The 22340-nt window shown below is 36.1% G+C and overlaps 1 protein-coding gene across 1 annotated transcript in view; it reads left to right on the forward strand.

The window, feature by feature from the left end:
• The first annotated feature begins 578 nt into the window (after window positions 1–578).
• Window positions 579–22340, forward strand: part of LOC122529036 (hemicentin-1-like) — a 71354-nt gene continuing 49592 nt past the window's right edge. The window contains exon 1 of the mRNA XM_043654762.1: window positions 579–908. Coding sequence (XP_043510697.1) covers window positions 827–908 — 82 coding nt within the window. The 5' untranslated portion in view covers window positions 579–826. The remainder of the gene's footprint in view (window positions 909–22340) is intronic.

The raw sequence follows: 22340 nt of genomic DNA on the forward strand, positions 1-22340 counted from the left end.
CGTTAATGGACCGTGGTCCGAGCGTACGATTAACCGATCGAGTAGCTCCATTAATAACGACCAAGACGCTTTACAGAGGAGGAGAAGGAGAAGGAGGAGGAGGAGGAGGAAGAGGAGGAGGAGGAGGAGGAGGACGACGTGCAGCGAGCGGCGGTTGCACCGAGGGGGATGACCGTACGACTTTAAAAAAAGACGAACACCCTCGGCTGGAGCCGCATTCTCGTTCGGTCGTTTCGTGAATGAACCACCGTTCGATGCGTTCGCTCGTCGTGCACCGTGTATCGCCGCGTGTGTTGCATTATTCTACGTGTATGTGTATGTGTGTGCGTGCGTCGGACATCGTTGACGGTCACGGCAACTCGAACGTTGATCGACAGTTTTCCCCATTCGTTCTCGAAAGTTAAATCGATCGCCGGCCAGTTCGCAACGTGCAACGTGCGCCGAGTTTAGTTAATAACTTGGTTAACTTGGTGTTAAATAATTGTACATGCACCTCGAGTATAGTACCCAGAGTTCGGTAAAAATTCGGTAAAAATTGGTTGACGAGCTGAGAGAGATCGCTGTGTGAGGTTTGCAAGGGAAACGAGTGTGCTGTGTGAAGTTCTCGCGACGGCGTGCCACGACGGTTAGTCGTGCAGGAATCCCAGAAGACGGTGGGAATCGGTTCGGAAGCGAAGTTCTAACCCATCGGAGAACTAGATTCATTGAAACTTATCGCCTATATCTGGCAACTTGCTATTCTGGGAGTTAAGGCTGCTGGATACCGGCAGCGGGGAACAAGGGGGACACGCCGGGACTCGTCCGTTTAGTTACACCCGGTCCCAGGATGAAGGGGATGTTTCTGGTGATGAGCGCGATGGCTTGGTTTGTTGCGGCGGAAGTTTTCCTTGGCGACGTCGACGAGCCGAGTAAGTGATTGAAACTTCTGATTTGCCAGCCTGCTCTCGCTCAGGAACGTTCAATTAAGACGCGACGATAATTCTGTTTGCGATTAGAAGTGGAAGGACCGCGAGTATTATCGACCGGTTATTTTATTTCGACTTCTAGACTATGGCGAGGACGACGAACTTTGAAATTTCGTTGATATCGTTGATCCTTTTGCTTTTACGTTTCATCAGATCGCTGTTAGATCGTTGTGGTCGCATATCATTATTTATAATAGGCGAAAATGAGAAAGATGCGAAGGTAATGTTTGGAAGATAGATTTTTTTTTTTTTATTTCTTTCGATAATCGTCAGATAATTGTTTTGTTTTTTAGCTTTGAGATTTCTGTTTCACGTCATTTAGATTTTTAGATTTTCCTTTTGTAACGCGATGTCTTTCTGACTTTAGAATGTCGAACTCAATTTAGTTCTTTTTGATCTTTTAGCTGTTTTTATTTCGTCTAGACTTTGTCGGACTGTGGCCGTATACGTTTAATTATAGTCGTTCGGGGAAAACGAAAAAGATACGAAATTACTTTTTGAACATATAATAACAGTTTTGCCTTTTATTTTGTAATTTTTGTTTTACTTTCTTTAAAATTGTGATGCACTTTATTGCGACGTAAAACTTATCAGTTAGGAGTTTCGATCGATAATTTTCCACTTTTAGGCATATTAATTTTTTAGACGTTTCAAAAACTTGAGAAATTGAACAGAAATTAATTATTATTTACTCTACATACTATGGTATGACATTTTCACGAAGCTGTAAGCAATTTTGGAAGTAGATTTCAACCGATTTTTAGTATCTTGTCGATTCTGAGTGCGAATAATTTAACGATTCGTTAGAATTTTCTAGTTTTCTAATTCAGTTTGTGATATTGAAACTTTATATTCCAATTTTATACATAATATAGTGAACCTCGATAGTAGCCAGAGAAAATGTAATTAAAATATATAATGAAATAACTTAAAGATATTTAGACTCTCCAATAATACGTGCTGTTGAATTACAACGAGTTTTCATTATGTGTTTCGAATGAAAATATTTTTAACTTTTATGAAATAAAAGCGTTTATGAGTTACGAAAGGAGTAATATATGAATTGTATTCACGAAGTGAATAACCTTTTTTCCACAATGTTCAACATCATCGTTCACTCGTTTCTTAGACATTGAAGGAATAAATTGTTTTCCTTTGGAGTGCTTCCTATAGCTTTGAAAGATTTGTCTTCCCTTCATCTCTCTTAATGTTTCATCAACCCATTAAGGGCCGAGCAATGATTTATTATGACAAGACTACGGACTCTTGTGCAATTTTATATTATCAAGAGAATAATTTAAAAAGTGGAAACTAGTTAAAAAATTATTTAATCTAAGAAACTGAATATTTCTATATCTTTCTTATTTTCTGTTTTTATTCTTCGTAGTATGTTTCAGCGTATTTAGTGCTGCATTATGCTCGTCTTTGCAAAATTATTGCAATCAAAGTCTTTAATTAATTGTCGTTAGTAGATTATTTTCGTAATCTAGATGGAGGGTTAAACAGACTGATAAATATTGTTGAATAGAATTTTTAATCACTAAATCTGCGTTCGTAAAATTCGTAAAATTCATTTCATACTGAAAAAAATTCTACTGTACTGTTGTATGTCTTATCCAAGGATTTATTTTTATTTCATCGACTCCATAATCTTTCGTTGTTATTTCATGCAGTGTGATTGACGTTCGATGGACAATATTTTTTAATGTTTTCAATATTTTTCTCTTGAGGGAAGTCTAAATGTGTTAAATCGAGGGATGTGTAGTTCCGCGTTCTATTCACCGGTTTGGAAAAATTTCTCAATGGGACCGTTTCTCACTTTCGAGTGCAATCTGCTGGACATTCATTGTGTTGGAGTTATTATATTATGTCTCACGAATATTTAGTGATATTAGTTCTTTAATAAATCCTACGTAATCCATAAAAATGTTTCATATTCTTTGAATGTGTCAATGACGAAATACAATCCGATCATTCGTCGGATTACGATTGTACGCAGTACGAATTAATTCATCTTCGTCTTTGATGTTCGATCGTCACAGACAGCAAGGATGCTCTATTAATCTTGATAGTATATGTCATATAAATTAATATCTCCATTGTCTGTGAACATGGCTCTGATAGAGAGCACGATGAAGTTTAAATTAATTTGTAATTGGTACATTGTAGATATTTAATATTTAGATTTATGAAAAATTAAATTAAAGGTGAAAGAATGTGTAGAGTGTACACAAAATGTAGCAAACACTGTAATATTTAGTAGACGAAAGAAATTATTATTTTGTTGGTTTCGTTTCTTTAATAAATTGATGACAATTCTTTAATAGTTGTTCCTTAGATCGTATACAAAATTTAACGTGATTTATTGTGAACGTGAAATTCCATGTAATTTCTAGTAAAATATAATACAGTAGATAAAATGTGGATGAAGATACAAGTCTTTGTTTAGGTTTCATTTCTTTATTGATTCATAACGGCATGGATTTATATAAATTAATATCTTATTAATAGCTGTGCCTAAGATCACACATATATATATTAAAAATTTACTTGAGAATCATGACTCACTATCGTAATGTTAATAATTTCATTGTCTCGCGATTTACAAACGAACAAGATTTAATGGAACTTACAATTTCTTGTAGTTTTTCCACTATTTTTCGAATATACGACGGGAAGAATACGCGTGGTTCGAATATTTTTCAGCCGCAACTTCGCAAAGTTTCTCTGCCCTGATTAAATCTTTCCTACTTTGAGTCATAAATTGTTATTTTACGATAACTGATCGAGAAACTTTCTAACACTGAAATATATCGGAAGTTACATAGTTATATTTTAAGATATTTACGATGAATTATTTCATTTAAATCATGAACTTATTAATGTAATGTATAAAATACTCTAAAAATTTCTTTGGCATTTTGTATTTTGTATTTTTGTGAATAGAACCTGAATAGAAATTTCCTTCGTGTATCTAACTGTTACAATAAACATTCTATTTCATAGTTTATACATCTTTGCATTTCATACATTTCTACACTTCTTTTACATTCTTTTCTTTTTCCTGTTTTAATCTAGTACAATTGTTAAGTTGTACTCTGACTCTGTATTCTGAAAACGAATCGGAACAGATACCCGTGAAATAGAAACCAGTCGATATGAAACTTACATCATAAATACAATTAATGCACCTCTTCTAAAATTGAAAGAAACTTGCTCCTTGGAATTTCCGACTATCCGACCATCCAATATTCATCGTCGCCACCGATAATAAACCCCCGACGGAAGATTTCCAATTAAAATTCATCGATCGCCGAATGCAACTTGGCCCGGCGAATAATCGCGTCAAGGGTTGTCAACCCCTTACCGAAAATTCTCATTGATCGCGACGAGAGTTCAACGCGATCCGTCAAAACGTTACGCGGGGAAACGGCGCGCGATCGTTGCAATTACGCTTCCAATTAATGCCGAAAGACAACTGGCCGCGGTGTCAGTCATCCGTAATGACGCTGTCGGCAGGCTCATAATTGTTATGAAGCATTTATGGCCCGTGATGAGGCTAGCCGCGCGTGCACGCTGACTGACAACGTCGAACAGGAGTAGAAACTAGAGATCGCGGATTCCAACCTGTAATAAAATGCGCGTATCGAGGAATTAAAGATTCGTGTTCTTGTAGTGCGTGCATGTACGCGAGGAAAATTCTTCGAGTGTTTCGTTAAAATTGGACTGTTGCATAATAAATCTTGTAATCAATAATAACATGATAAAATAATTATTTGTTAGAAATTTTTTGATGTTGCATCCTTTTTATTTATTATGCGCGTTTATGATATAGAATCTTTTCATGTATTTTTATATCTTTTACATAGCGTAGTCTTCAATACACGTTTTTCAAGGAAACCTTATAGGTGGACGATTTTTAGCGATCGTCTTTTCAGCTTGATAGCATGTTTCTGATTTTCTACACGCGATTTTCAATTGTTGCGTACGCCTGTAAAAAAAAAAAAAAAAAAAAAAACAAAATTGCGTGAGTAAATAACTAATTGTGTGAATAAATAACTCTTACACGAAATTCTGGTTAACTGTTAACTTCTGCTGAAGCTAACTCTTAACTTCTACTCAAAGTTTGATAACTAATAGCGATTATAAATCATTCATTTAGCGTTTTTGCAATGATGCATCGATAAAATACAGCTGTGGATAGAAAGGCATTCAATTTTCGAGTCGCACGACGTCGTAGAGAATTGAAATGTATCATCTTTCAGTTCACGTGGACGATTCTTGGTAGTTGCAGAGATTTCGTCGATTTCGATCTGTTCAATTTTCAATCATTAACTTTATATCGAAAATACTGAAAGTTTCAAGTGATCCTTCGTTTAATGTATGACGTCTGTATCTGCGCTCACGTGAAACAGAGGTACATAGAAATCGGTTCGAAGGAATGGAAAAAGAAGACGATGGGGGGAAGGGGGGGGGGGGGAGTGGAGGTGGAGGAGGGCGCGTTAATTTCAACGTGTTCGACGAGGTCGGTGCACGGTATACGTGGACAGTGTGGAGAACTCGGCTGTCAATAGTTGTTTTGCGGGCCGGGCATAGCTTCGGTTTCCGTGCTCTACGACATCGTACGGCACCGCAACCCGTTTATTTAATCGATGCATTATGCAAATTGACATAACGGCTCCACTTCGGATGCAGTAATCGACCACCATCTCTCGACTGATTCACAATGGGACAATGTATACGTTGAATAATTGGCAGTAACGTGCTGCGGCTTCGAAATCAAAGCTAGTGGACTTCCTGTTCCTCAGGAACTCGGGCAACGCCATGGACACGCGCGTCGCGTTCCCCTTTCCCCACGGTGTCGAGGTATATAAGTACTTATTTCGGTGGACGTTGCGACGGGGTTTCGCAATGTTTGTTTCTTGATGAACGAGTTCGGAGTTGGTTCGGTTGCGTAACTACAGTCTATAGCCAGAGAAGTGGTCGCATAATGCGGCTCGGTGGAAATAATCAAACGCTTGTACTACTGTACGGGAACTTTGTGTTACGTAAAACATTTTGGAAGTTAATAAGATTAATCGATTGATGATTGATATGACAATATTTTATAGTTTGACTACGGTTTGAGAATGCAATGTAGAAATTAAAAGACATTCATTTAGTAAAGAATTTAGTATAAATTGAGGTTCATGGGCTTGCAAGTTTGCTTGTATTGTACAGTGTAAATAGAAAATACTGTGCATTAAAAATAATAAGTGTCTGAAGATTTTGAACATAACAACTGTTATAAATTCACAGTTTAACTTGCCAAAAGTTACATTGTACAGTGTTAATGCAAAAGTTATTCTTTTTACGTTAATTTTACCATGTATTTAAAAATCTCGAATTAAATGTGCAAGAGAAAGTGAGTTTCATAATTAATTAAACATCTAGTGAATGAGTGCAAAGTTGGCAATGTCGATCGTAGAGAAGAAAAGATGCACGTGAAAATTTCATTAGCTTTTATATCACGAATTAATCGATATGTTGCAAAGTTTTAATTAATCCGGGCAATGAAGGTAATGAGTAAAATTTATAGGCATTGTACGTGTGTTAAACGATGTTCACCAGCATATAGACGGTTATTAGAGGAAATGAAATATATATATATTAAATTGCACATAGACATATAATAATTAGTACATTATACGTTGAGACCCGCCTCTTTGAAGGCGTTTCGACACAAATTGCGATGAAAATTAATACATCATACGATTAATAATTTCTTGACAATTGGAATAGTTTTGTACATAGTTTTGTTACGTGTCAACATATTTGTGTACGAATAACGATTAAATTCTATTTTTTTCTTTTTATCAATTTTTTACACAGTTATACAATATTCTTAAAAAAATTTTTTAACGTTGCAGAATTTCAAGATAGAAAGCTAGTAAATAATTAAAAAAAAAACACTTATTATTAATACAAAGGAAAACAGTTTCGTTCATTTATCTTTTGACGGTTCTCGCTATTAAAATTGTATGAAGCTGAATAAATTTTAACGTGAAGCGCGGAAACTTTTTTTGTGATTTTCCATGTATTAAATAGATATATTCTTCGAAAATGTAGTTTCAAAATATAAACTTATTGCACAACCTAATATTTAAAAAAAAATTTAAGAATATCAATGACAAGTTAATTTAAAATTTGAAATTTGACTTATACACTGTTGCTAGCGCATACAGAGATTTATTACAGAAAGGCTATAGTACCGTGTGTAACACGACACGGTTTTCGTAAAAGTATCTCTGCTATATATGTACGTAAGCAGTACGTGTGTGCAATAAATTAAGACGGAAGTAGCTAGTATTTCTGGCTACCTTCCATCTTTGGATGTAAGACTAATAAATTTTCTACATTATGGCATGGCAAAACTTTGTAATTAACGCATAGTCGTGTAAAAATTTGATGGTAATATGCTTGGATCGCAAGTATCGATCTTAGTTGGTAGCTGGGTTTATTATATTTCACGAAATATTCCTATTAGCTATTTCTTTTCCTCAAGAGCCCCGATATCGAATGATTTTTAACAAGCAAGCCATACATATGCTACTCATTAGAATATTTCGTTGTGTAATATATTCTATTTGATAAGTATATCAGAATTATTATATTCGGCTTACAATAAACAAATCTATATACAAGTGTATCATATTTATTATATGCAACTGTATGTGCACTAAACTCTTGATGCACTAATAATCTTAGAGTATCAAAGAGAATTAGCTTTTTTCAAAAATAAGATATGTATCTATTATATTTTTTGCAGAAGTATTTCATAATAAAACGTATTACAGATTTTTAATAAAGAAATACTTATATGAATTTTTACGCTATTATCGACTGATTTTTGTCGTTAAATATGCATTATGAATGACTTTTAATATAAATTTTTCGCCGAGAACAAGCGTTCAAAAGAATTTAATAAAAACGTGATACAAATTTTAATTTTTATTCAATGTTCAATCTATTCAATATTGCAAATTCAATTTGTATAGTTCAGTGTCATAATTGCAAATTGTTATTTGCAGTTATGTTATGTTTTATATTATTTTACATTATCTGAAGATACTATTGTAGAATTAATATAATATTCTATAAAAACGTAACATTCTCCTCGCTTTTAATAATTTATACAGTCATAAAATTCTCATGAATGATTCGCTTCAATGTGATGTTTTGAATCGTACACACATTGTACGTGCATACATACATACGTGCACCCTTCATGTTCTATTTCGTAAACATGCGTAAATATTCGAATGAAAATATCGCATGTAAATTTCTCGACAAAAAGGTGATTCACTCTCCATAACGTTTAGAACAACTTTCGCGTATCGAGATTCGAATATAGCATTTTCAAATCGTTTCACGTTCCTATATATGTACATACGTAGTTCTAGTTCCATTTTTTGTTTCGTAAATACACATCCGAACGTAAATATTCAAATGAAAATATTTCGTGTAAATTTGACAAAAGAACAATTCACCCCTCGAAACGTTTAGAATTATTTTTACTTATCAATTCTAGAACCTGATGTACAGATACGAGCTCCCATTATCCAAATATTCCAATATCCGGATGTTTTACCAATCGAACACATTGTTATTCGAACAGAGCATTTACTGTAGTAATCGATATTTTCTCTGCCATTAATTTATCAATGTTTTTCGTATTTGCGACAAATAACGTACAGAAATACGCGATATCAGACTTTACAATGTTGATCGAACGTATGAAAGAATTGTATTTAATTAAATTTCGGGATGAATCAACTTTTCATTTGCTAATATACGTAACAAAAATACGGTAGATAAAGGCACGTTCTTTTTATAACGAAAAATTCGAGAAATTTAGAAAAAATCTTTGGTGGCTTGAAACATAAGAATAACGTAATTATGCAAAGTTGATGACCTAATAGTCAAAAATAGTTCATTTTATGAAAGCGTAGAAAAATAATTAAGTAATGACTTTTCAGTGGTCTAAAAATGCTGAGACGTACGTAATTTCATAGAATCAAATTAAAAATTAGACAGGTCAATAACTATTTTTCGACATACATCCGAACAAATTGACAGTTCTTTCCGTCTCCGTTTGAATAATTAATGCAATCGACATCACGGAAATAATAATTCTACAAAAATTTTATTAACCGTACAATCTTGAGCTTTTATTCCCTCAAATGTAGAAAACTCTGTTATTGTATCTTAGATCGTTTCGTGCCCTCTCCAGCCACTTCATTTTCATTTTCTATTTCTTCGAAAACACGCATTCAGCTATATGAACATTCAGATCAAAATGTTCCACGTAAATTATTCGACAAAGGGTTAATTCGCTCACCAGAACTTCTAACGGGCAACGTTGCATTTCCTTTGTCGCGACAAATTTTAAATAAACGGACAACTGAAATAATTTTCAGCGACGGCAGCGGCAGCGGACTTTCTATCTTTTAACTGCTTCCGTTTCCGAAGTTTTCTACCGCGGTCGGTGAAAGTTCATAGAACATGAACGCCGCGCTCCATAGGTGTTCCTTGATTAGGAATAAAGAGGGAACAGTGAATACAAACCTCGGCGGAAGCGGTGGCGAATACGCGGAAGGAGATGACGTTATCCGTGAAACGGTGTTCGCGTGGTGCAGCTTAGTACCACTTGCAAAAAAAAAAAAAAAAGAGAAAGAAAGAAAGAAAGGAAAAACGCTTTGAAATATTTAAAACGCACGCGATGGGGAATCGAGCTTTTCAAATTTTATGTCGCTCGTTGAGCGGAGACAATGTTTCGAGTCGTGATTTTTTCATAAAACTTCTGCGCCGTTTCGCTCCGTTTCGATTAATTATGTTCGGGCATAAAGAACGTTGAGTTTTAATCCGTTGGGGGAGGGAGGCAGCAAAAATATTCCGAGTTAAGTTCTAAAGTTGGCCAAATTTGAAATGCGATAATCTCTCTTTACCGTAGAAATTATTAAAGAGACGTGAGTTATTCCTTGCGAGAATTGTTTTGTATTTTTCTTTTTTAATTTCCCGTTTTATCGGGTGGGATATTTTAGCATTTCGGTGTTGGTTAGGTGTGAATTAATATTTCAGAGGCATTAACGTTTCAGATTTTATCGACGTAATATCTTTTTGAAATATTCATTCGGGCCAAGTTTAAATAGGATCTCTGCTGTTGTGCTCTGATAATGATAGAAATGTAAAAAATGTCAGTTTCCAGGAGAAAATTACTTTTCATTAGTTAAACTAGTAATTACACTTCGTTTAGTAACAACTAATAGAATAGATAGTATAGAATAGATAGAAATGTTTTATAGTGTTGAGATTCAACTAACTATTCGCTATTAATTGAATTGAAATTTGTCGTGAATGATATTGTGAAACTTTTCACTTCGTAGCGTGTTTGTATTTACGAATATACATTTTGTAAAAAAAAGGAAAACAAGTTGAGAAAGTCAGTTTGTAGGAGTCAATTGTTCTGATCTAATAATATAATAACAGTGAAATTGTTAACACCGATAGAACAAATGGTGATTGTTACACCAGATAATAAATTGATATCGTGTTTTTTCGATAAAATATAAATAATGGTTACGTGGAGATATATTTTCCTTCGTTTAAGTGTTTTGTTAAAATTTCAATTGCACTTGCAATTGCCATTTAAAGCAATTTTGTTTTCCATCAACTAGAACTCAACGAAAATGAAGTGTATAGTGACGTACATGCATATTTCCTTTCGTTCGATGATATAACTGAATTGTTATTAATTGATATAATAGTTCGCGTATCATCGAATACTACAAAATTGCTTTCACGTTGGCGCAATTATTTGCAGATAATCGATGGCTACATTGAGAAGTAGTAGTTATTTAATACATACATATTTTATCAAAGAATTTTATTGAAAAACTTTTTTATTCGTTTGCATTTTATTTTAAAGGAAATATGTATGAACGTCAATAGAGTTATTAATTTATTGGTTCATTCTTGTGGAAGACAATATAATTTAATACAGAATTCTCAATGAATCACACAAGTCCGTACATAAAAATTACGTACATAGGTAAAAGATTGAAATACTACATAAATGTAAATTTTCATTTATATTTTGCGTACTGTATATTTTTATAAATTTATGCGAAATTTGTAGCAGCGAAAATAATATCTACAACAGAATAATCGTTGTAATTTTTAATATTTTTAAGCAAAATATCGTCATAATTTTTCACAATCGTCCGACATACAAGAATGGTTATAATTTTTATTTAATTTTTGTTTCTTCAATTACGTTTGTAAAAATATGGATGTGCATAAAAGTTCGCTTAATTATTAATATAATGGTTGCTAGTTACATTGATTCGATTCCAATCAAAGGAAATGAACGATGAACAATTACCACGTTCAACTTGAACGTTTAGGGTTTAGAAAACGCGGTATGAATGTTGGAAGTAAGGAGAAGCTGCAATTACGCGACACCATCCCAGGAGAAATACGAAAAGGGAAGATACTTCCCTCGAGATATCATTCGTGTACACATTGTGCCAAGTGTTACGTGACAGCTGATATAGAAATATAGAATATAGATTTACTGACATAGAATATGAAAGAACAGTATTAAAAATAGAGGAATTTTTCGGGACCTCAGATTGAAAAATTCTTTCACAATGTTGTGTGCATTGGATCGAAGCTTTCTGTAGATAAAGCTTACATCACAATCTGAGGTTATTCGAAAATTTAATTTTAACTTATAATTACATTTCTCGCATAATTAAATAATTTTACTTGTAGCGGCTAGCAGATGTCGGAGAAAAGACGTTTTCTCAGACAACAAAGTTAGAAGAATTTACGACTCACGTGGCGGCGACGCTATTGAANGTTTAGCCAATTAGGGATGTCCGAGACGGGGACCGAGTTTTCCTCGGAGCAAAAAGCTCCGAAGACGAGAGATAAAAAAGAGCAGTCGAGAGATTAAGTGTACGGCCTCCGAGTAAAAAAAAGATAAGAACGCGACGGAAATTCCGGGTTGCATTTAAGTGCATCCAAACTTTGCGATACGCCGCGAACGAATTTCCACGTCGATCGTGATATCAAATAAAGGTGTTAACAAACGATACGTGTCCGAATTATTTATCCAGCACTATACCCGCGACAAACTTCCCCAAATACTAAAATGAAAGACTATAAGAATTTAAAACTGAAGAACGTATCAGTTTGTCCTTGTCTCACTTTGTGCTCTGTTATCGTTGCTGGAGATTGCAGCGCAGTATAAGACGAACACGGCGTGCCAAGTTTGTTTCGTTACATCGTGTAATTTATCGTCTCTGTAAAACTTACTTGAATCTTTGTGAACAACTTCAGTTTCAGTAACAACAGAAATTCTCAGCAGTAAGGGGAGTTTTGTAAATACTACGACGACTAATTCATATAGTGTTTTCTAATGATCATCCCAATGATTATTCGTCGCAAATTGAAATTGATCTATGCCATCACGTGTCAAATTAATATCATACGAGAGTATTATATTTTGGATATTTGTACATTTTTGTTCGTATCGATTGCTTTTAAAATAATAAAAGGAAATAGTTTTATTTTAATTATTTAAAATACAAAGGCGATTTAAAGCCACCACGTAGCTTCAAGCATTGAGGAAATTCGAGACTTGGCAATTAGAAAATTTCCATCAGTCGCGCGCGATGATATCGATCGCGATGAATATGGAGGGGGTGAAAAAAAGGGAGAAAAAAAAAAGAAAGAAAACAGGATACACAAAACGATTGCGTGAAAACGAATTTCATAAATCACGTAACGGCGATCGACGACGCCATTTGTACGTCGTCTGAATTTCGCGAATCGTATAACCGTGCTCTGGTGGCAGGTCGAAAAATCGCGTGACGCCGCGCGAAATGTGCTTTTTACGTGCGTGACCGTTGTACCGAAATTGCAAGCACATAACGCCGTCGAAATGGAACGCAATACATGGTGAAACCACTTCAAATTACCATTTTCATGTCAACTAATATTATTATTTCTCGGAAGTTGAGGAAGGGACGAGTGATTCAAATGACGATTTCGTAATTTTGTACACAACGAGTAGTTGTAATTGGATTGCATAAAAACTCGTCGACAAAACAGTCAAATGCTTGCATGCGTATCTGATGAACATTTCGAACGTAATTTCGAAAGGACATCAGACTTTGAATAGATATGATCAAATATTATTCAGTATAGGCAGAAATTTAAATTGGATGGGTGGAAATTTAAATTGTTAGCAGCGCAACTAATGAATTTGAATTTAAGTGGGAATTCATTGAATATCATAATTAGTGCTTTGCAATCTTTACAGTTTCAAATTTCCCATAAGTGATTATACCACATTGTACTGATCAAATACTTTCATTGACTAAAGATTTTGATGGCATTACACTGATTGCAGTCCTCTGTGTTAAATTTTCATTCAACTTTTTCAAAAGAATTTTCCGATAAAAAAACACCGTGGAATTTCAATCATCATTCGCGCGCGAAGAACAATCACTCAATTTCAATGTCAAAAACGCGCAACCGAAACGAACCGAGATGAAAGCCTTTCGAGAGTCGCGGAACGCGAATACCGGGCGGGAAAAATAAATCTTGCCGCCGGCAAGAGACGGAAACAACAGCTTCGCGTCGCTGGAGCAACTTTTTTAATAATCATTCGGTTCGCTTTGCGAGAACGCATCGCAGCCCGGCAACACTTAATTTCGTAATCATCTAATATTAGAGCCTCATAACAGAACCTATCGTTGTCGGCGTTATTAATTTGCAAACTGCGCGAGGCAACGTGTCGAGAAACGCGAGGGAGCGAGACTCGGGAGAGACGGAGGAGTAGAGATCGCTTCGTAAATCACTCTGCAGGATTTATTATCGAGTATCTTCGCGAGGAACGCTCGGTGCCCGACGACCGGAAAAAGAGCAACGAAATAAAGTAAAATGAGGGGCAGGAGGGCGCGCGAGAGGGAGAGAAGAACCGTGAAAGGAAAAAGACGAGACGGAGAGAAAAGAGAGAAAAAAAAAAAATGAAACAAGAAAGAAGGGACACGAGGTACGACGAGTTCGTTTAAAAGGAAGACATCGGTTCGGGGGTAACGAGTAACGGCGCGCCTCGGAGAGCAACGAAAAAATGGCGAAACTATTCGCTTGGGAAGCGATAGGCGGACGCGTGAGAAAAACAGCGAGGCTCGAGTTTCGAGCTTGAAAAGTTCAGTCGTGAACGAACGTGAGCTGCACGGCGCGGAGTGAACTTTTCACGAGGAAGCACCTGGCTGCAAAATTCCTCCCGCAAACTGCCGCCGAATTGTGAATAATGCGCCGGTTTCGGTTGGCCCATAGGATTTTCGGCGGTCGTATACCTCCCCCCCGTATCCCCTCATTACCGTTTTCAACGACGTTGCTGCACGTTGGCTCGCAACCCCGTTGCGGCTGGATTTATAATTAACTCGGCCGGATAAACGGACCCAAACTAATGTAAACGTATTACTCGGTTTCCTCGGTTCGAGCGGCAATTGTTACGCGTATGCCGAGTTACTGATTGATGAATAACCGTAAATATGACGGAACTACGCGATACACGGGGATTTCAGGAGTATGTTGCTTTGAACATTAGTTCCTCACGATCGTGCTCGGACATTTTTTCTGTTTTTTTTTTTAAATATTGCGCGTGTCGATGGAAATGTTTAAACATTTCATTAGCAGCGAAATTCAAGAATCACGATTTTACTGAATAAGTACTGAATTTACACAACTATGTACTCACCTATGCTTCGATACTGATCTGTATAATATTATATAAATAGATTATCACACCGTCAGCACTCGTGTATAAAAATATCTGTGAAATTTGCTCATTTATTTTCTGTCATGTACAAATTTGGCGGGTCGTTCCAGAACTTTTTTATTTTTCAAACGAAAGAATGATGGTAAAATTGGTCAGTTTGGTTCCCAAGAAGTTCATACATATGTCTCTATTCTCCACTCATTCTGATTTTTTTTTTTATCGAACGTGAAGAACGCAAGCACAAAGTATTTGTACACAACACTGGAATGTCGTAAAGTTAGTCGCATGTTACTCCAAATATATTTCGGACATCAAAGTAAACGTATCGACAGAAACATGAGGATATTTGAATTCTAACTTTGTTCACGATAGTTTGAACTGTAGTTTAGAGACATAAAATGAGAAAATTCCGCCGTCTTATCAATACTTTATCGATATCTTTTGAAAGAGAAGAATTCAAAGTTACACATGCCATGTTTATTTCATTTTATGATTAACAGCACGTCTCATTGCGAAGCTAGTATTAGTTGCTGATATTGAGAAACACAGAAACGATACAGTACTACACGTAGAATGTGTTCATTGAGTTTTGATGTTCAATTTTTTTTCTATACGTTGGAGTTAAAATTCCTTTTACTGAAATTCAATTTCCAGAGTCAACATTTTTTTAAATAAATCTCTTTTGCCGGCATTTATTTAATTTCGAGAATTGATCTGTATGCCGTTAGATAAAACTAGTTAAATTTGGCTTATTTCAACTAAACGATAGCGGTGATCGATAGAAATACCTGTGAAAAAACTAGTTTTGATTAATCAGACCAACGTTGCGCTTTTATGAAAAATAAATGTCAGTTGAATATTAACTTCACGATTTTATATACAGTGAATCATTGCGATCCATATATGTACGTATATTTGTCAAATTTCGAATATGTGAAAAGAGAAACGAAGAATTAAAAAATTTTTATAGTCAGCAAAGTATAGGAATTCCAGAAAAATGACAATATTTCTTAAACATGTTTATTTAAGTATACAAAATGAAAGTTCTCGTTTGCAATTATTCTCGAAATATTTAATGCTTAATATCTACTTGATAATGTATTTAATAATTAACGATAGTCCGCAATAATAGTACAATAGTATCATTTTCCAATTTGCGGTTTACATAATTAATCAGTAATAGTTAGTTGTACAACCGTATATAATAGAAGTTCAACTAAGTGAATTCAGCTAGCAAAAGTTATTAAAATTTATTTGATCGGGCACTGACTAAAATTTGTTTCAAATAATGAAGTTTCAGATAAATGAAACTCTACCACGTACCATTTCCATTTCTACCCCTCAATTACCATTATATTTGATTACTGCTAGCCTGGACCATAATATTACGAAAGTACAATTTGCAATATATTCTAATTACTCGACTGCGGATTTTTGTGTATTTGTGAAAAATTTAAAATTGTAAAATTGCACATAACGTGGAGAAATATGGAAAAATATCTGAAGCTTTCTATAGTTTTCTATAGTTTTTGTAAAATAATTTTCTATCCAAGTTTCTTTTTTTTTTTTTTTTAATTATATCCTTAAAAGTATGAATTTACACAAAAATCCACGCAGGGGGACCGCATCGGTTTGCCGGTGACGTGTCTTTGGGGAGTGACGACCTCACGTACCCGAGTTGGTCCTACCCAGGCCGAGGTTTGCAAGAACCTCCTGGGAAGCAGACTTGTCTGCGAAAGGTATGATCTTTATCACTGGTATCGAGGAGGTTGACACATGAACCCACGGTGGGTTCGCCCATCGTTGTCAATCGATTGGGTTGGTCTCTCGGGGGTAGTGATAAGCCCACGTCGCGAGCGAGAGTCTTCGGACTCGGCGGATGAGTTACGTTTTAGCTTGGGCGCCGACCAACACATTCGGTAGGGTTTAGAAAGGATCCAAGGTTGGTTAGAGTTGAATGTTTTTCTGGTAGTTCTCCAGGGGACTCGTAATTATTGTATCGATATGTCGCCCAATTTCTATATTACAAGCACGAGACAAAATAAAACTTTCCCTAGTTGCAATTCCTCAATTACCAGGACCAGTGTAAATTCCTCAATTGCCACAAATTATTAATATAGCGCTATTATACAGAACAACTTATGTTGTGTTTTAATTAGTGAATCAAGGCTCGTTCAGAACACATTGTGCAGGACTAAACGAAAGTTTCTAATTTGTATGGAAAATTCTAATTTCGTAATTTCGCCCAAGGATTCGCTCCCAGATGATTACCAACTGCTGAGAAAGCCGCAGTGTCCAGTGTAACGCTTGATCATAAAATATCTACGAGCAAGAACTCACCAACAAGGAGTTTGCCTCGATTTATGGCGGTTACCTGACGATTTATAACCCTCAACGCGGATAATATATACGATGTTATTTACATCTCTTTTCAGCTAACGAAGGAACTTCACTTTATAATCGAAACAGACCAAACGGAGTTCTCTGGTTTGTTCAATGTTTGCCCAGCATTTCGTATTCTCGTTGCATCTCCCCTTCTCCCTCTCTTTCTCGATTTAGCTTTCATTTGCTTTGTTATCATTCTTTAAAATAGAATTAAAGGAGAAGATTCGCCCTCCCCCCTCCCGCCCTCCTTCGTTTTCTCGTTTTCTCCTCGTAATTTAATCGAGTAGTTTCTTCCAACAATGTCGATTGAAACAAAATGCAGATTCGCGCAAGTTGTCGGGGGATCGATCTCTCGTAACGGATAGCGGTCTGGCTTAACCAGTAATGGATTTAGATAGACTTCGGAGTACGATCTGGAGTTTCGTTGCCAATGCTTTCTATGCGGCGCGCAATGGAAAAGCGGATCCTCTCTGTTGGCGATACCTTTAAAAATCGTGACCCATTAGACGCTGCGAGAATACGCTTCGCTCTTGCAACTGTTGCATAATAACGCAGCTGTGGAGGATTCTCGCAGAGTCAGTGTAATAGGGAAACTATTATACGTTCGAAGAATATATGAATCATGAGAAATAAAGTATCGATGAACGAAACAAATTTCATTTTTGTCGCTGCAAGGTGTAAAGTTTGGGGTTTCCTTGCAAGTCCCGCTTCGAGGGAGTCGGAACACACACCTGTTTCGGTAATCACCTGCTTTTTTGCACCGCCTTTCGTAAACATGTGTACACTCTTCTAGAAACACAGTGTACATACGCGAGACTTGTCAAGACTTTGTAGGCTCCCTTTACGGTTAAGTTCCCTCCAGCAAGTCTTAGCTATCTTTTCTGCTCCATATCCTCTGAAAGTCGCTTCACATTATCTCGAGGATAATATAGTATCATCGATTATCAGCGAATTAATTTCTTCGACGGTAATACTCTACGATGAACACATATATTTCTTGACAGCTACGCGAATGTCGAGTGACTCGCGAAACCTTCGATCAATCTTTTACTACCTGATGGATCGCTGACGATCGTCACGCTTAAAAATGCCTGTTCGTCGCGATGCAAATTCCAAAATCTGCGATATGTAATCCAGCATATCGTTTACGAACTGAGATTCGACATTATCGAAACAAAGTTTCGTTCGAACGATCGGGTCAGATGAAATTCTTACTTTGTTTCTTAGTCGTTTTGCTATCTTATTTTGAACGATGCAATAACAATGTGTTTGCAAAGTGAATTATTAGGTTGCTCACAATTTAATTTTCTTCTTTTTAGGTAGCTCTAGTAGTAGATTTTATTTAAATTCTTTCGAGCTCAATTTCCGTGAAAGTGTTCGAACATTTATTCTAAGAAATTTTTATGCATGTACAAAGATAATAATAAGACGCAACTATTATGCTTACATTGGTAAAATTTGAAACACAGATTTAGTAAAAAGAAAAACCAATTCTAGAAAGTGTCGTTTGAATATTTTATTCATCTTGAAATCTCCCACAAATGGCTAAATATTCATATTCCAATATCACGGTCTTCATTTCCAATTCTTTCGAAACGGAATACAAGCACACGAAATCACGTGACATTCGCCATTTTGTTACCCCTGAAAAATCTGCCGAATCTTGTTACAAACCGATTCTGCAAACAGCATCGATTTCCCCTATCGTTGCGCGTTCATCTCACCCTCTCTAGTCGAGAGACTTTGGTGTCGATTATCGCGTGGATCGCGGCACGGCGTGTTTATCGCGTGGCTATAATTCCATCCACGGCGAAGAGAGTAAAGAGATTTGCATATAAAACAAGCAATTTACTCGGTCACCATGGTGTGCACGGAAAAAGGGGGAGGAGGTGGTGTTGGTGGGGCGACGGGGGTGGGTCATTACTCCTGCTTTGAAGGGTAATGGAATAAAGCGGTCGCCTTGTGTTCGTTTTACATCGTTATACCGGTTATCGGGAATTTGCTTTGATTATACGGTGGAAACGCACGGCAATTTCGGCGGGACTATTAACCGTTGAGGATAATGGATGGACAGCGCAGCGCACGTGTCATTCTCGATATTTAATTTCATATCGCGATGTACCTGGGCGACTAACTTGCCACTGGTAGTAATCCTCTTTGCTGACGCGAAATGCACGACCCTGCTTCAGAAATGAATCGCGTCAAATTCAAATGGATCTCGATGCACTTTTATGCACGGACGGCTGACGAACTGTTGTCCCGTTTCTTGGAGAACGGCGGTTCTCGGAGGTACAGACGGTGGGACGATTAAAACGAGTCGGCTGAACTGAACGTTTCGATATTTCGATCTTTCTCTCGCGTTGTCTTGTTTCGTTTAACGTTGCATCAACGATTTAAGGAGGCAAACGTTGTTAGCGAGTGAAAATTAATTTATCAAATTTGCCATGTTGCGTTTCGATGGACAGTGTTATATTATGACGTTTATAATAATTTACAAAATCAGATAATTTTGGAAGACTGTGTGTTACTAAAAATTCAGCTTAATTATTAATAGTTATGGATCGTGTTTTATTTTTTTCTTGAATATCGTACAAACATCACTTTGAGCGAAAACGTTTTCGAAAGACTCTCGTCTTTGTCGAAAATTCTGCATTGAAAGTTTGTTAAACTCCGTAAGTTGACGAATGTCTTTTCTGTCTTCAAACGGTCGGCCCCTTTTATGAAGTTGTTCCGCGTTAATAAAACTCGGATTGAATATTTAGAACAGTATATTTGAAAAAGTTCAAAAGGAGTAATGCTGTCTTTTTTTTTTGAACAAACGCGCCTTCGCCTCATAAAAGAGCCCATTTGAAAAAAACTGCATTGTTGCATTGAAAAAAATTAAAAAATTGTCAAGTGATGCTCGAAGTAAATGAAAATATAAATTCTCATTAATTTAAGCTGCTTGTAGTCCGTGCCGTTGCTCGTGTTGCTGTAAAATAGAAGAGGTACCTTTGGATATTGCCACAGAAAAGATTAAAACGTGTTTAAAATGGAATATTTGCTTTGCTTTTTGTTTCGGGCAGCTATTTCATGGCAGAAATTTTGTGGAAAAAAAGAGCCGCGTATATACTCAATCTAAACGTTGTTATCTTGATTGTGATTTTTTGGAAAGTAGAATTTATTTCGCCAAATTATGGTTTTAATATATCTCTTTATTGTTTGAACACCACAGGGAGGAAAGGTGTGATAAATATATTTTTCATCAAAAAGGTATGTTTTAACACAACACGGCTAAAGATAGAAAGAATTTGTTAAATCCAATAAAATAGCTTATAAAATAATAATATTTAATAATGTGTCCAGTGAAATAGTTAATAAAACAATGAGAAGAAAGAAATATAATATTTAAGTATTTTTAGAAATAACATTTTAGAAATAACAAAGACATGGACGGTGGGAAATTACATTTAGTTACAAAATCAAATATAAGGATAAACGATAAGGATAAATATGAAATAAAATGGTATGAAATATGAAACAAAGTAAATAAAGTAAAACGACACAACTCGAAGAATTCGAAGGATTCGTTACATAATTTAGTTTCTTCAAATAGGACAATCGATTACATTTTCTTTGATTTATTCCAGTCTTTATATCGACGTTCAACAAGTCTCGTTTAACAACACTTTTAATTATTTATTAAATTCCGAATGAATATCAAATTTGGTCATAGCAACAGCATAATCTTAAGAAACATTTTACACGCGAGTTACGTTTCACAGATCACTCTTTAAAATCACGCTCTGTGCAACGAGACGTGCCACTCTATCGTCGTGTTCACAATTCTCCAGCAAACGACTCAACCAGCGACATATTGTCGCGTCCACAAAACGTAATTAAGTAACGGTTAAATCGAACTTCCATTAACGTGATTTCCCTGAGTGATTTTCTTGTATCAGTGAAATTTATAGTCGTTGAATAAGCAGCCGTTGAAAGGGATTACTTGGGAAACCGGGTCGCGGAAATAGAACGCATCAAGAACTCGGCGTTCTCTCCTTACCCTCGGCCGAAACTGCAACAAACCGTGAAACACGGTTCTCTCTCATTCTTAATCTACTTTCTGCTTATTCCACTCTCTTGCAGGGAGGCAGTCGAAAAGCCAGACTTAACTTCGACGCCTTCACTTCAAATCCAATCCGTTTCGTTTCGTTTCGTTTCGTTTCGTTTCAAGGGATCCAATCCGTCTCATGGTAAAAGTATCTGTCCGCAACTTCCGCGTCCGAATCCCGACGTGTACTCCATTCGCTCCGCTATCTTCCTCGTGACCAATTTAATTCCTCGACTCCTCCATTCGTCGCGTCGAAATCCTTTATTAATCTCGATAATCCCTGTCAACGGCAAACGTGGTTGCGTAGTGTTCGTTTCTGTACGAGTCGGACGAGGATTTGGTCTTGGGACGTGTTGCGTTAACGATTAGAAATGTTTAGGAAATATCGGATAGTGTTGCATAAAGATCGATTAATCGAATATTATTCGTCGTTTGATTGGTGCGTGTGAAATACATTTGGATCTGACGGGCTATTTATTAAATCTTGTCTTATCGATACTTAGTAATACATTCGGAAACAGAGTACTTGCTATGAACAACGTATATTCGTTATATGTTGAGAAAATTTATAATAAAAATTCCTTTGTTAATTTTCTTATATGAAAGCATATAGATACATAAAAATATATAATGTAAAACACGTACACAATACATAAGAGTGCATAAAAACATCAAAATTATACAATATCTGAAACTTGGAACAAACTTCTGTCTAGATCCTCAATTACAATAAAGTAAAAACCAAAAAAAAAAAACATGAATTTGCATGAATAAAAATCCGCAATTTAACAGTAAGAAAATCACACAATTATTCTGAGCGTACGTTGGTATCATAGATAATAGATTTTATCGTAACGTTGATTGTCACTTGCTACAGTGTTAAATTCCAAGATAACGTGGCGCGCATTTGACAAGAATACGCACGACGTGGGAGGGATGGGGGGAGAGAGTGAGATGCTGCGTTGATTCAGGTGCAGCGAAAACTAGGTCGTTGAATGTTTGTCGGATGCGGAAAACGGGGAAAATCGCGCGTCCAAATATTGCACGCGCTCGACAATCGTGC

This window comes from Frieseomelitta varia, unplaced genomic scaffold, assembly GCF_011392965.1.
Source record: "Frieseomelitta varia isolate USP_RPSP 00005682 unplaced genomic scaffold, Fvar_1.2 scaffold_277, whole genome shotgun sequence".
Lineage (NCBI taxonomy): Eukaryota > Metazoa > Arthropoda > Insecta > Hymenoptera > Apidae > Frieseomelitta > Frieseomelitta varia.